Source organism: Phacochoerus africanus, chromosome X, assembly GCF_016906955.1.
Source record: "Phacochoerus africanus isolate WHEZ1 chromosome X, ROS_Pafr_v1, whole genome shotgun sequence".
Taxonomy (NCBI): Eukaryota; Metazoa; Chordata; class Mammalia; order Artiodactyla; family Suidae; genus Phacochoerus; species Phacochoerus africanus.
This window is the reverse complement of record NC_062560.1, coordinates 1,018,031-1,033,387: the sequence shown is the minus strand read 5'-3', so window position 1 is coordinate 1,033,387 and position 15,357 is coordinate 1,018,031. Positions and strand designations below refer to the sequence as shown.

The following is a 15,357-nucleotide window of genomic DNA, read 5'->3' as shown; positions in this document are numbered from 1 at the left end:
TCCTGGGGTGAGTGACATGGAAGGAAGGTGGAAAATCACTGATTCAACACAATTCAGACGTTAGGTGAGAAACGGCTGCATCAATTCCAAAATGAACATTAAAAAAAAAAAAGTTAACAGCTTTGAAACAGATGTTGCACTGGGTTGAATAGTGTCGCCTTAAATTTCCTGGAACTTCAGAATGAGAAGTTATTAGGAAACAGGGTCTTTGCAGGTGTGATGAAGGGAAGGGTCTGAGAGGAGGTCCTCCTGGATGAGGGGGGCCCTCCATCCAGGGACAGTGTCCTCCTAAGAGACAGAGGAGGAGACACAGACACAGAGCAGAAGCCACGGAAGACGGAGGCAGAGACGGGAGGGAGGCGGCCACCAGCCCAGGGCCGCCTGGAGCCCCCAGAAGCTGGAAGAGGCGGGAAGGACCCTTCCCTGGAGCCTCTGGAGGGAGCGTAGCCCTGGGACCCTTTGACCTCAGACGTCTGGTCCCCAGGATGGGGGAGGATTTAGGGTCATGTATTCGGGCTGCCCAGGAAACCCACACAGCTTTCTTACCAGTTACGGTGAGTTGGGGCTGGTGGTGGATGGCGCCTGTTCCTTCCAGCAGGTGAGTCTGGTTCTCGCTGCGGGGCGTGGGGGTGGGGATTCTAAGGGGAGAAGACCCTGAGCTGGTGTAGGGAAGGGGGGGAGCAGGGGGGAGCCCCCAGCCCCCGGCTGTGACCCTGGGCTTGGACGAAGCAGGGCAGATGGGCCGGCGGGGGCCACGCCTTCCTCCGCTCCTCCCCGCGGCCCAGGGGACGCTGGGGAACTGCCGCCCGCTCTCGCCCTGGAACCAAAGCAGCCTTTGCAAGCTTTGCAGAGACCCAGCTGCAGGGACGGGTAACCTACAAGACCCCAAGGGGCCTTCCGGTCCCACCCCTCCCCCGGCGTCGGCGGCAGCGCCTCCCTGAAACAGGCGGATAACAGAACCCGATGCCCGGGTCCCGAGCTGTTTTTCAAACGCTCAAAGCACCACCACGTGGAAGAAATGAATTACTGATTGAATGACTTGAGCTTCGCAGCCCCCAGGACTCCAGGCGCCTAAGGATGGATGGAATTAACCCCTGTGACCCCGCCCCGTGACCCCACCCTCAGCCAATCAGAGATCGGTGCACAAGCTCCTTTGGCACCCAGGCCGCCCCTCCCTCATCTGCCTTCGAGGATGCTTTGCTGAAACCCTCCGGGAGTTTGGTCTCTTAAACACCCGCTTCCTAGAAGCCTTACTCGTTGGCGCCTGCAATGAAGCCCTTTTCTTCTCCACAGGCTTCGCGGCGGTCGGGCGAGCCGACCTGGGTTTTGGTTCAACAATGGAGCTACACCCAAGTGCCCCCTAAGCTCCCAGGGAAGGAGAAATCAAAGAAAAAGCCGGACCCCACATCTCAGGTTTTCCTTTGGGCGAAATGCACATGAGATAAAACGCCCCTTTCAAGCATTTCGGGCAAACAACTCCGAAGCTATTAGGGCATTTACAGTCTTGTGTAGCTGTTGGGTCTATGGAACATTCTGAGCCCCTAAAGAAGACCCTGTCCCCATGAACCGTCAGCCCCAGCCCCCCACCCCTGCCCCCAGCCTCTGGTGCCACTCAGCTGCCTTCTGTCTGGAGGTTTGCCTGTTCTGGATGTTTCGTATCTATGGAGTCCCACACTCTGTGTCCTCCTGGTCTGGCTTCTCTCCCTGAGCATCGTGGGTTCAAGGTCCATCCATGTGGCAGCCTATGTCAGAGCTTCACTCCTTTTCATGGCTGCATAATACTCCGCCGTGTGGATGGATCCTGTTCTGTGTATCCACCCACCCACCCGTCCATCCATCATCCATCCATCCAACCTCCATCCATCCCCCCCCCGCCACCATCCACTGTCCACTGTCCACCCAACAACCACCCGTCCATCCATGGACACTTGGGCTGGTGCCCTTCATGGTCCCTGCAGACAAGACTCTTGAATGTTCCCGTGCGCATCTCTCTTGGCCAATCGCATCCATTTCCCCTGGTGTCCAGTAGGAGGGGCCGTCTGGGCCCCAAGCGGGTTCTACGTTTCATATTTGAGAAGCTGCTCCACTGAGTCCCACAGCAGCTGCCCCAGGCCTCCTCCGGCGGGAACCATGATAAAATGGGGGTCGCTTTTACTTCCCGAAAGTGAGATAATGATCCCCGTCACCTGGAAAGAGGAACGTGTGAATTGCGTGACTGCGAGTTCCCACGGTGGCTCAGAGGGTTAAGCACCTGACCGGCATCCACGAGGATGTGGGTCCCGTCCCCGGCCTCGCTCAGTGGGTGCAGGATCCGGCGTCGCCGTGAGCTGTGGTGTAGGTCGCAGGCGTGGCTCCGATCCCACGTTGCTGTGGGATCGATTTGATCCCCTAGCCTGGGAACCTCCCTCCATGTGCTGCAGGTGTGGCCCTAAAAAGAATAAAAACAAAATGCTTCCCTCACTCCCGGGCCCTTGAATACAATCCCGTTTCATCAGAATGAAGACCCCTCCCGGTGCGTCTGTAAATGTAACAGCTAATCCCTGACATCTGTGATTCCGCTCCTGCCCGCCACTTCCTGCCACGACCCTTCGAGAAAACAAGAGGATCGAAGAAAATCAAAGCGCCGTCGCCCCTCGGCGTCGAGGCTCCAGGAGCCGCTGCTGGTGCACAGATCTGCGTGTGCACGCCCCCAGGGTGTCAGGTCCCAGCCGTCGTGAAAACCACTCCCATCGGGTCACGGGTCCGGCCGCTGGAGACGGTCTCCAGACCTGAGGGCCTGGGGGTGGCGGGGGAGCGTTGCCCAGTCTGGGGCTTGGGACTTGACTGGGGCTGTCGTGGGCCCTGGCACCCAGTCACCTGCATTCGGGACCCTGGGAGACGACAGGAGGTGAGCCGACGTCAGGAGGGCGGGGTGGGCGTGGAGCCGGGAGACTGGAGCACCCTCCTCACCTCCGCCGACTTTGCGCCTGCGGACCCTCCGTCCACCTGGCTCCCAGCAGGATGTTCTACCTGCGGGGTCACAAGGGGCTCGTTTATCTGGTTTCACGATCCTGCTGGAGGAGTTTCCGTAACAAACCTGAGCCGTGTCCACGAGGAGGCAGGCTCCGTCCCCGGCCTCACGCAGTGGGTTAAGGACCTGGCGCTGCCGGGAGCCGCGGTGGTCGCCGATGTGGCTCGGATCCTGTGTTGCAAGCCCTAGCCTGAGACCCTGCATATGCCACGGCTGCGGCCCTGAAAAGCCAAAAAAAGAAAGAAAGAAAAAGCATCGTTGGCGTTCCCCGGTGGCTCAGTGGGTTAAGGACCTGGCATTGTCGCTGTTGTGGCTCAGGTGGCTGCAGTGGCACGGGTTCGATCGCTGGCCTGGGAACTTCCTCATGCTAAGCATGGAGCCAAAAAAAAAAAAAAAAAAAGCACGTATGTTCAAGTCCTGCAGCCCGGCTCCTGTTTCCACATGCGTGGATAATAAGCAGGGTACTCGGGCTGCGGTTGGTGGAAGCCGAACCAGGGCATGTGGGTCCCGGATGCCGTAACCCTCAGTGACAGAGAGAAGTGTCTTAAGCCGGAGACCATGCGTCCAAAGACGCCACTTGAGTCAGTGCCTCGGCCTCACGGATGGAGGGGTTCGGAGAAACAGTTCAAAGCCAGGTTCCCAAATCCTCATTCTTTCGTATCTTTAAATTTTTTTTTTTTTTTATGGCAACAGCTGCAGCATATGGAAGTCCCTGGGCCAGGGGTCGACTTGGAGCTGCAGCTGCCAGCCTACACCACAGCCATGGAGATACCGGATGCCTAACCCACTGAGTGAAGCCAGTGCTTGAACCCACAACCTCATGGACATACGACTTGGGCTTGTTACCTCTGAGCCACAGTGGGGACCCCCTGAATCCTCAGTGTCAATGGCGGGGCCTCTAAAAGTCTGTCCCGTTACAGGAAAGCACCTACTACCCTCTCCTCTGCAGAGCCTGGCCTGCCGACGGGGCGTAACTGTGCCCAAACCTTCCCTCTCCCTGACGCGCTCAGACACTGGGTCTGTCTAAGGAGACACACACACATCACCCACGCCTCTTTCCATCCAATCCCTCCCCTCCCCGTCTACCCCGAACAGACTTCAGGACAAGGAAAAAAGGGTCAAGGTCACGAAGGGCGTCGTCAAACTATGACCTTGAGGACGGCTAGGCCAGGAGGTCCTGCTGTCCAGCACAGCGACCTCGCTGCAGTCTCCTGGGATAGACCAGGGCGGAAGATCAAAAAGGGAAGGTATGGAGTTCCCGTCGTGGCGCAGTGGTTAACGAATCCGACTAGGAACCATGAGGATGCGGGTTCGGTCCCTGCCCTTGCTCAGTGGGTTAACGATCCGGCGTTGCTGTGAGCTGTGGTGTAGGTTGCAGACGCGGCTCGGATCCTGCGTTGCTGTGGCTCTGGCGTAGGCCGGTGGCTGCAGCTCCGATTCGACCCCTAGCCTGGGAACCTCCATATGCCGCGGGAGTGGCCCAAAGAAATAGCAAAAAGAAAAACAAAAAAACAAAAAAGGAAGGTATATATCCGTGTGCCTGGGTCATCTCGCTGGACGGCAGATATTGGCACAACCCTGTACCTCAACACTACACTTAAAAGAAAAGGAAGGGCACTGCTGAGGACCGAAGGCGTCCCTTCTCCCGGGAGCCATGACCGTCCTTCCCCTGCAGGCACCTTGCACAGCAGCAACCACCACAGGCAGGAGGGAGGGACCTCAAGGAGATGCACCTGCCGCCACCACGGGAGCTCTCGACGCCACCCCCTCTCAGAAACGGACAGCTCGGCAGGTGCAGCCCCCGCTGGCTCGGCAGACAAGCCCCCTTTTGCCTTCTGCCCGTAGCTCCACGGTCTGAGAGGTGGACTGCGTAGGACCACGCGGGGCGTGATTACAATTCGGCTTCCTGAATCCCGTGCACACGGTGACCTCCCGACTTCAGACACGTCCTCCACCCCGCCCCCCCGGGCTTTGTCCTCAGGCCTGCATTTGCTCCTCTGAGATCCCCAGGCTTGGGGGGCGTCTTGTCTACAGCCCAGACACCCAGAGCGACACTCGAGCCCTGGGTGTTCTCGGAGCTGCTGATGGAGCCAAACAGGTTCGGCGGCTCCCTGCAGGGGCCCCAGGGAGGCCTCTCGGGACCTCTCCAACCACGGGGCATCTGGTCACGCGCCCTGCACCCACAGCTCAGTGGGTGACCTAGGAGACAAACCCCAGTGCACAGAAGGGGAACAGAGTCCGCTGTGCCCACCGGATGTGCCCCCCCTCTGCAGGTGCTCAGACCCGGGTTTGACTCAAACACAGACGGGAGGTGGGCTCACCACAGCCCCGGTCCCACACTGACCTGCTGCCTCGGCTCAAGGCGGGAAGGGAACCTTTTCAATTCCTTTTTTTTTTTTTTTTTCCCTTCTATGGCTGCCCCGCAGCATAGAGTTCCCAGGTCGGGGATCACTTTCCCAGCGGGAGCTGTGACCTATGCGGCAGCTGTACCAACACCAGATCCTTAACCCACTGTGCCAGGCCGGGGGTCGAACCCGTGTCCTGGCACTACAGGTGCCCCCGATGCGCTTGTGCCACAGCCGGAACTCGTGACTGCTCTTTTCAAATGGCACCAGCTTTAAAGACGGCTTCTGTGAACCCATTACATGTTCATTCTCCGTAAACAAACCGCAGGCTGTGGTTGCCGACGGCCCTGGCTCTCTTCCCAGGGGGCTGTTTTTACAAAAGTCACAGCGTGAGAAACATCGCTTTAGAAATCAGCAAGCAAAGATTTCCATCCTTTCCAACCCGGAAATCAGGCCCAGCTTGATGACGGAGCCCAGGGAACTTAAAAACCACCCAGAAACCACATAAGCACGGGAAACGTCAGTTCATTGGAAAAAAGATTTTATTTCACCATAAAAAGGCAAGCTGGGATAAACAGCATCCCTCCCCACGTGGCCCTTACGCCTAGTGTGAAGCGTCTCTGAACTTCACCGGGAGAAGCCGACCTTGTAAAAGGTAACAAGTTTGCAGCCTTACATCTGTTTGAAACGTTCCAAGTAAAAATAACTTAGCAAAACAGCTTCTTAAAAAACCACACAGGCTCACCTGGACTAGAAACCAAAGCTAAGTGCCCCCACCTTCCTTTTCCACGGACTCGCTCGGGTGTGGAAAAAGTGAACTTCTCCGACAGCAAGGAGCACGCGCCCGCCCGCCCGCCCGCGCCCCTCAGCAGACGGCGAGGCAGAGCTGCCGCCTCGCAGGACTCGCGGCTTCCCGGCCCAGAGGTCACCACAGCCGCTTCCGTCTCCCAGCAAACTTGGTGCCCAGCCCGTTCAAGTGACACACAAGGGAGAAAGGCAAACCCCCAACAGGCGTCCTGGGCGGGGCTTCCTCTTTCGGGTGCCGTGTGGGGAGGCGGCCCCCACGCGGGACCGCGCGGCCCCGGTGACGGAGGGACCGTGAGCGCAGCCGCGGGAAGTCGGTACCAGGGGCGAGCGCAGAGGCGCGGGCTTTTCTGCGCTGCCCGCCCGCCGTGCCCGGTGGGTCTGCGGTCCGCACGGCGCCGGCCCGCGCCTCGTTCCTGATTCCGAGGACTGGCGACGCTAAAGCTATCGGAGTTTTAAGGGAAACTAAAGCTCGGGGACTGTGGACGCCTCTGACCGTGGCGGCGGCGGCGGCGGGTCTGGAGGAAAGGAGCCTGGCAGCTGCCGGTCGCCCGGTGGCTCCCGGGTGTGCTGGGTGGGGACGAGCAGAGCAGCAGCAGCGCGACGCCGCTCCCTGGGTCCCGGGCCTCCCCGAGGGCGGCGGCCTGGGCCCGCCCTGCATTACCTGTTCCAGGCGCTGCGGTGCTGGCTGGGGGACCCGGAGCGCGACCTCTCGGTGCGGCGGTGGCGGCTGCGCTTCCGGCTGGAGCTGCCCCTGCGGTCCCGGCTGCGCTCCCGCCGGCCGTGCCGGTCTCTGCTGTGGGACCTGCGCGAGCGGCCCCGCTCGGAGCTGGCGCTGCGCCGGTGCGGGCTGCCGTCCTGGTGCGAGCGCTTCTTGTGCGGCCGCCGCTCCTTCCGCGGCCGGCCGTCCTCCCGGCTGGCGGCGCGCCGCGTCCGGCTCCTGGCCCGCGCCTGCCGGTCGTCGCCGCTGCGCTCCGCGCTGGCCCGGCCCCGGCCGCCGCTGGGCTCGCGGTTGCACTTGTCCTGCTCGGAGCGGACGTCCTTCCGGGGCGCGCTCTGGTCGCAGGCGGCGGGCGCCCCCCGGGGCTGCTGGCTGTTGTCGGGGATGCAGGCCAGGACGCCGGGGCACCTTTTCTCGGGGGGGTTGTCGTCGGGGGCCGCCAGGCGAGGATGCTGGCTCTCCGCGCCCAAGGCCTCCTCCACGACGCTCCCGTTCACGTTCTGGGGGCCACCGTCGGCCGCCGGCCGACCGTCGGCCGCCGGCTGGGGCGGGGTCTCCCTGGGGGCGCCGGGCGCCGGGCCGGCGGGGGGCTGCAGTGCAGCGGCACCCGCGCCCACGCAGCCGGCCGACACCGTGTGCAGCATGGCCAGCACAGGCTGCAGCAGGGCCGCGCGCGAGACCCCCGGCTCGTCGGGGCCGCGGGGGTCGTCGGCCTTCTTGCCCAGCAGGATGCTGAGCAGGCGCTGGCGCAGCTCCCGCTCCTTGCGCTGCAGCCCCAGGGCGCGCTCCTTCTCCTCCTCCACGCGCCGCAGCTCTGCCTCCTGCAGCCGCCGCCGTTCTTCCAGCTGCTGCAGCCGCTGCGTCTCCGCCTTCTGCTCCTGCTGCTGCAGCTTCAGCGCCTACAGACAGAGGGGACGCTGAGCGGGGCTTCTGAGCCCTCGGGGACGCCCACGCCGCAAGGGGAATGCAGGTCACTGTGGCTCTGATCGCACCCTGCACCCACAGGGCCTGGGGGCGGCCTGGCGGGAGGCCCGCCGCCCACCGCGACCACACCCGAGGCCCGCCAGCCTCAGCGCAAGGAAACCCCTGGCAAAGTGAGCCGAACGGCCACCACGGGGCAGGCCTTTCAGACGGGCCGAGTCCCGGCAGGCCACACAGACAGCGGACGGGCCTGCTGCCGGGGGCAAGGTCGCCGGGAAGGGAGCTGAGATCCCGTGCGGACGCAGGCGGCCCAGGCCTGCAGGGGCGGCGGGGCGCGGCCTGGCCGGTCTTCAATATTCACCATGAAACAAGAACGAGCTGCTGCATGTCTCAGCGCGCCCGCCACGCTCCTTCCCGGGGGCTGATCACAACTGGAATCACACAACAGGTTAGGGTCGTCCCGCGCCCACCTCCCGGGGCACGCGGCCGGCCTGAGCACCAGGAGTGCCGGGCCAGGTCCGTCCGCGCGCCCCCGGCCGGGCGCGCAGGAGTTACCGCTCCGGCCTTCGGGAGGAGCGGGTGGGAGGAACCAGGAGAGTGGTCCGCACAGCAGCGCTGAGACCTGCCCGGCTCGCGGCCGTGGAGGAAAGGCGCGCGCGGCCAGGCCCTGGCCTCTGGGGCTAGCGCGGCCGCGGCCCCTGGACCAGGCTCAGCCTGTTCTCCCGCGCGGGGGGTACCTGGCAGAGCCCTAGCGGAAGCCGGAGTGGGAGGAGCCCCGGGGAGGGCGTCGCTCTGCGGGCCCCGCCCCTCCCAGCCTCCTAGGGGAGACTGGAGGAGACCTTCCGCTCGCAGAGACTGTGAGCATGCAGGACGCAGCAGATGCAGGAAGAGAGGGCGGAGGCTGCATGGGTCTCAGGTCCGCGGACGCGGCGCCGCTCCCTCCCTCCTCCAGGCTGCGCTGCAGCAGCCAGCGGGGGCGGGAGCCCCGCAGGAGCGCCGAGGAGGTACCTTGGCGCGGCTCAGCAGCTCCGCGATGAGCCGGATGGACTGCAGGTTGCGCTGGGCCAGCAGCAGCTTGCGCTCCTCCAGCCGGATCTTCTCCTGCAGCTTCCGCTGCTCCTCGGCCTGCAGCTTCTCCAGCTTCTTCTGGCTGCGCCGCAGCTCGCGGTCTCTCTGCTTCTGCTCGCGCCGGCGCAGCTTCTCCTCCCGCTTCCGCTCCCGCTCCAGCTCCTCCAGCTCCTTCTGCTTCCTGTGCGGGACGCAGGCACCAGGGCCTCAGCGGAGCCGGCGGGGACGCCGCGGGAAAGACGACGTCGCAGCGTCTCACCCCCACCTGAATCCCCGTCCAAGTCCAAGGACGTTAAGGAGCGCAGAGGCGCATGGGGGCGGGGCGGGGGCCATCGCCTTGCCGGGCAGAGTCTGGCTAAGTGCGAGCCCAGCCCGGACTCCATGGGGAGGGGGTACAAGACATCGGAAATGCAGCTTGGAACAAGGCCCACCCCCGCTGGTGGGCCGCACCTGCACAGGACACGCTGCCTGCCCCACACAGCCCAGCCGCCCAGTGGGGTGGCTGCAGAGGACACAAACGAGTTTCAGGGGCAGGGGCGCCCCTGACCCAGATGTTCCCACCGGGGACCGTGCCCACAGGAAGGCTCTGCCAGCACGGAGCTAATGGCACGACCCTTCCGCGGGATGCTGTAGAACAGGCAGACCACCATAACAGACACCCGACCCGCTTTGCTGGGGCCCGTCCCTAAAGAAGGGGGAGCGGTCCTGACAGCACGACAGCTCACACCACCTGGGGACACCCTGCGAGGTCACTACGGGCACTACCTGCAGGCAATGACTGTGCCACATGCATACACACCACACACACCGGCTTGGACCCTACCATCCTTTCTGGGGGGGGGGGGGTCCCCCAGATGAGGATCGAAGGCCATCAGGATGGCTGGAGACCCCAGGGAAGGTGTGGAAGACCAAGGGGCGTCACACTGTACGCCTGCCTCCCGAGTGCTGGGGCTTTTGACTTCTCCAGGAACCTGCAGGACGGGGTGGGGGTGGAGGGGCAGAGCCCCCGGCCGCTCAGGGCAGGATGCCACCTGGGGGAGCCCTCTGAGGCCATGGGGGCACACGGCTGCCAGGGGTGCTGGAGCCCCGGGACCAGCCAAGCCCCCCACACAGAGGGAAAGGCCGGCCCAGGCTGGGGCCCGGGCTCACGTGGGAAGCAACGAGGGTGACAGCAGCCAGAAGGCCACATCTCTGATGGTCCCTGGCACCAGGGGTCCCCTAAGAGCCCCAGAGCGCCCACGGCTCTAAACTATGGCTAAAGGCCAAGTCCAGGAGCCTGACTGCGGATCCAGACTGAGCCCAAACACCCAGCACCTCAACCGTGACAGAGAACAGACCCGGAGGCTCCCCAGGCCCGCCCGGCTCGGCCTCGCGGCCCTGCCACCTCTCGGCCAGTGTCATCCCAGGCGGCAGCAGAGGCCACGCCACCAGCTGTGAATCCGTGTCCTCAGCACATCTCGGGGACCTATCTGACCCTCTGTCCTCAAAGGCCACTCTCGGCCCAATTCCCTGCCCTTGTTTCTCCACCAAGCTCGAGGGAAGTGTCTTTAACGGGACCTCAGAGCTGTTTGTGGAAACACCGCGGGGCGTGTGGCGGGCTCACGACGCCGACAGCACAAACTGCCACAACCCGAACCTCAACGATGCCCTAATGAAGGAGACGGAAACGCCAAGGGGTAACGTCTGCGATTCCTGGCCTGTGATCAAGGGCCATCTTGGGGACGCGAGGACAAGGCCCGTTGGGGACCTGAGCTGGGGGGCCTGGACGTCCCTGAGCCTCACCCAGGTCGAGATGCAAACAGCCCTGTCAGTGCCGCCGCCGCCGCTGGACGACAGTCACGCGGCACGCACACCCTCGGCTGGCCCCACACCGGCCTCCCTGTGGGGCTCCCGATCCCCGGCCGGAGCCTCCCCGGCCTGCAGGCCGACCCCCTGGGGACGTCCACCGGCTGCGTCAGGAGCAGCAGCACGGGCTGGACCCTGACCCTGGATCTGGGTTTTCCCCGCCAGAGGGGAACCCGCTCAACTGCAAGGACACCTCGGCACCTGTTCCTGCCGGCGGGGAGAAGGGAAAACAAACAGGAAGCTGACAGCCCCGCGAGTGAAGTCGGCTCAGCCAAGAGGTAAGTGGAGAGGCTGATAGGGAAGGAATCGGCCACAAAAGTCCTAAAGGCTTGGTGCTCGGCCAGACAGCAGCCCTGCCCGTGACACCCTGACACCCACCCACCCCCACCCCCACGCCAAGAAGCACCCAGGGCACAGCAGCCGTGATGGGACAAGGACGACTGCTCCTTATCTCCTGAGGCCCAGGGAGTCTTGCTGGGCAGACGTGTTTACAACCCAGATACACCGCCCGGCCAGGGAGACACGGGACCTGACGCTGCCTGCGGAGCCCCGAACCGCAGTCCCCCAAAGGCCCTGAAAGACACTTGCTTCGAGCCCGCCCGCGCCGCCGGGCCTCTACTGCTCTTTGGGACGGCAGCTTTGGCCCAAACGCAACCCCTGCAAAGCGGCCAAGGCTCTGCCAGCCTCTGCAGGACCCCTGCTCAGCCCTGGGCGGCTCGGAGGGAGGCCGGGGCCAGGCAACCGGGCGGGGGCCGCCGCCCACGCAGAGGGGCCCGGCTCACCCGGCCCGCGCCTACCTCTCCTCGGCCCTCTGCCTCTCCTCCGCCTCCTTCTCCCGGCGCTTCTGCTCCTCCCGCTGCTGCTCCAACTCCTGAAGCTTCTGCCGCTCCAGCTGCCGCTTCTTGATGGAGGCATCGCTCAGGTGTTTGGTGGAATCGAAAGAAACCTTTAGAGAAGGGCGCAGGGTAGAATGACCTGGAGGGCTCCTTCCGCATACGAGGCGAATGCCCCCGACTCATTTCGGAGAGGGGCCTCCCGGGGCCCCCCCACACACACACCTGAGTGAAGGTGCGCGTGGGCCTGACGCCCCGAGCTGAGCTCCTCCCAGACTCAGGCTGGGAACTCGGACGCCCAAGGGCCTTCCGCAGGAGAAAAGAGCTAAGCGAGGGGGCCCACCAGCCCCCCAGCCACCTGCCGCCTCGCACACACCAGACCCGCCACTCCCCTGCGAGGCCAGCTGCCCTGTGGTCACAAAGCCAGCACGAGTCGGTCCCCACTTGGCTGATGGTCAGAGAAACCAGGGTCTCGTCTCAAGGGACGTCTGGGAGGCAGGCTGTGCAGCCGGCCCGGCCGGGGCTCCTTTCAGAGCATGTGCAGTGGTCACCCCCTCGCCCCCGTGGAACAATCAGCTCCCCAACTCTCTCGAGACACAAAATCGTTTCCTTTTCTCTTCAGGCCCACACCATCGGCATGTGGAAGTTCCCAGCGAGGGGAGGCATCAGAGCCGCAACTGCAGGTCTACACCGCAGCAACACCGGATCTGAGCTGAACCTGCGACCCACACCGCAGCTCATGGCAATGTCGGATCCTTAACCCACGGAGCGTGGCCAGGGATCGAACCCAAAGCCCGACGGTGCTAGTCAGGTCCTTAACCCGCTGAGCCACAACGGGAACTCCGAGGCACGGGGGGTTTTATAAAAGAAAGCCGGGGGCGGCTTTTCAATGTCGGTGCCTGAGGCTCCACGGCCCGGGACGGCCGCAGGGCTCCAACGGCCAGGCCCCCGCACCCCCCGTCCCCCCCTGCCCCCCGCCGCGCCGGCCCGGGGGCGGCTCACCTTGATGTTGCAGGCCACGGCCTTGCCGTCCTCGCCCTTGTACATGAGCTTCATGCCGCGCAGGGCGCTCATGGCCTGGATGAAGCCCACGTACTCGCGGTACTGCACGTAGGCCTCGAAGTTCAGGTGGCCCCCGAAGCTGAAGGTGTGGAAGTTGCGGCCCGTCATCTCCTCGCGGTAGGGGTCCAGCATGGGGATGTCCACGTTGCGGACCTCCCCGAAGCGCTCGAACACCCTGACCAGCACCTCCTCGCTGGGCTTCTCGGAGCCCGACTCCTTCAGCGCGAACCACTTGCAGGGCAGCCCCTCCAGGTGGATGGTGTCGGGCCGCTCCCCGGGCAGCGTCTCGTTCATGTCCTTGGCGTCTCGGAAGAAGGAGTCCCAGTCGTGGCGGGTGGGGAAGTCGATCTTGAACTCGGCCGCGCGCACCTTGAGGATGTCGGAGAAGCCGCTGAGCTTGATGGTCTTGCCGTCCAGGCAGGCCAGGAAGGCCTTGACCAGGCTCTTGTTCTCCACCTCGCCCTCGAAGCGGATGAAGTCCATGGTGCTCTTGGAGATGCGCAGCGTGGAGAACTGGTGGTTGTGCACCATGCCCTTCAGCCGCTCCATCACCTCCCAGTTGGAGATGGACTTGCCCGGCTGCTTCAGCTGCGGCAGCGCCACGCTGATGGTCATCTTGGTGATGGGCTTCAGGTACAGGCCGTAGGTCGGGCACAGCTCCACCGCCTCAGACGTGTCGTGGACGATGGTGGCCGCGGCCATAGCCGGGACCTTGGGCCTGAAACACACACACACACACACACACACACGCAGTCAGAGCTGGGCACGGGGACGAGGGTCCCCGGGCTGGCCGGTGAGGCCGCAGGCCCTGAGATGTTGGTGCTTTCAGTCAAAGGGCCGCCGCGCAGCGGGGTCCCCGCCCTCGGTGTATGGGGGGCAGGCCAACTCCACCCACCACTTCCACCGCTGGGGAAGGGACGGCCCAGAACAGGCATCTGGGAGGCTGTGTGGAGGGGGTGGCCTTGTGTTTCCACTGAAGAAGAAACAGGAAGGAAGTTTCAGACTAGAGAAAAACAGCCGACAGCCATCGACTTCAGTATCCCCACTGTGGGCAGACGCGCCCTCTCTGTGCCCAGCCGGGGGTGGGGAGCCGCCTGCACCCTCCCCCCCTCACACCTTCCTGCCCAGGCTCTGCCCAACTGGTCTGACCAGTGGCTCCTTCCAGAAAGCCAGGCCCCAGTGGCGAGCCTGACCCATGGGAACCAAACAACACAGGTGGTCACCTGGGCATCCGCCCGCCCACCAGGTAGCTCTCAGAGGCCCCCTGGGAGGGGAGGGGAGGGGAGGGGAGGAGCAGCTGGAGGAAGAGCCACCTGGGGCCGGGCCGGGGCACTGCGAAGGGCTGGAACCTGAGACGAGCGACCCCTGCCTCACAAGACCCCAAGGGCTACAGGGAGGGCCGGACACGGGGCAACCCCCGCTGCCTCCTGGGAACGCTGGTCACTGGCTGCCCCTGGGCCCTGAGCATGACCCTCAGTCCCTCGCTGCCCCCCTGTACGGTTCTCATTACCTCCACCCCCAGCCCCCTCGACCCTCTCCCCAGCTGCCTCCTGTCATCACGGCACCCACCCCCGACAGCCCCATTAACGTCGGTGCCCCCGGCGTCCGCACGTCGCCCCCGCCTCTCTGACGCGGCCCCCAGTCCCTGAGCACCCGTGGTTTCCTGAGAACGCCCATCTCCCCCCGCCGCCTCTGGCTCCTCTCCCGGCCTCCGTGTCCTCGCCCGCGAGACTCCCGCAGACCTTGGCCCTCGGTCCCCCGTCCCCCCCAGCAGCCCGTCCCCGGCTCCTCAGACCCGGGCCCTCAATAATCCAGCCCCAGGTCGCCCGCAGACTCCGGCCCTCGGTACTCCGGCCCCTGGGTCGCCGTTCATGAGACTCCCCACCCCCCGACCCCTGGGTCCCCTGGCCCCGGGCGCCCTCCCCGAGACCCCCAGCGGACTCCGGCCCTCGAGACACCGGCCCCCGGCCCCGCCCCCGAGACCCTCGCCCCCGCCCGGCCCGGCTCGCGGGAGGGGGCGGCTGCGGGCGGCGCTCACCGGCGCGGGGCTCCGCCTGCGTCCCAGGCCGCCGCCGCCCTGGCCCCAGCTCTCCGCGGGTCCCCGAGGACCCCGGCAGGCACGGCCTCCCCGCGCGGCGCCTTCCCCGTCCGCCGGAGGCGCCCCCGACGCGACCCGCTGCCGCCGCCGCCCGCCCCTGTGACGCATTTCCGCTTCCGGCGCCCGAGCCCGCGGATGCGGCCGCGCGGCGGCTTCGGGTTTCTCCTCCCGGCCCTGTCCCCGCCCACAGAGGCGGGACTTCCGGGGCCGCGGTGAGCGGGCCTCGCCGACCCCGGGCTTTGCACTGCGCGTGCGCAAGCCCGCCCTGCCCCCACCCCGCTGCCTGAGTTCTGGTCCCGCGAAGGTCTCCCCTGGGGTCGAAGACGAAGCGGTCCGGCTTAGGGCCGAGGCCGGGTGTTTGGGCCTCAATTGTTAATACAATTATGCATCCCACATCATATGCCAATATAATTTAATTATAAACTAGGTACGCATTTATTTACTTATTATAGGTATTGATGAGTTGTATAACACCGTTACACGTGTAATTGCATTCAATATATACTATTCACGTGAATGTATAGTAGTTTTGCATTTTACATTTTTTACAGTTTAATATTTACTTTTTTGTAATGCTTATCTTAATATTTGGAAATAATACTAGGTATTATTACGAGTGTTATTTTTATACATTCTGTAATACATTTTAT

The 15,357-nt window shown here is 64.1% G+C and overlaps 1 protein-coding gene across 1 annotated transcript; it reads right to left on the bottom strand.

Annotated features, from left to right (window-relative positions):
- Window positions 1-6,684: 6,684 nt before the first annotated feature.
- AKAP17A (A-kinase anchoring protein 17A) lies at window positions 6,685-14,817 on the bottom strand. The gene is made up of 5 exons (XM_047764568.1): window positions 14,648-14,817; window positions 12,550-13,327; window positions 11,512-11,660; window positions 8,810-9,050; window positions 6,685-7,779 (listed from the first exon to the last, which is right to left on the bottom strand). Exons 2-5 carry the CDS (start codon window positions 13,309-13,311, stop codon window positions 6,820-6,822), a joined length of 2,112 nt encoding a protein of 703 aa, XP_047620524.1. The 5' UTR covers window positions 13,312-13,327; window positions 14,648-14,817; the 3' UTR covers window positions 6,685-6,819.
- Between the last annotated feature and the right edge of the window lie 540 nt (window positions 14,818-15,357).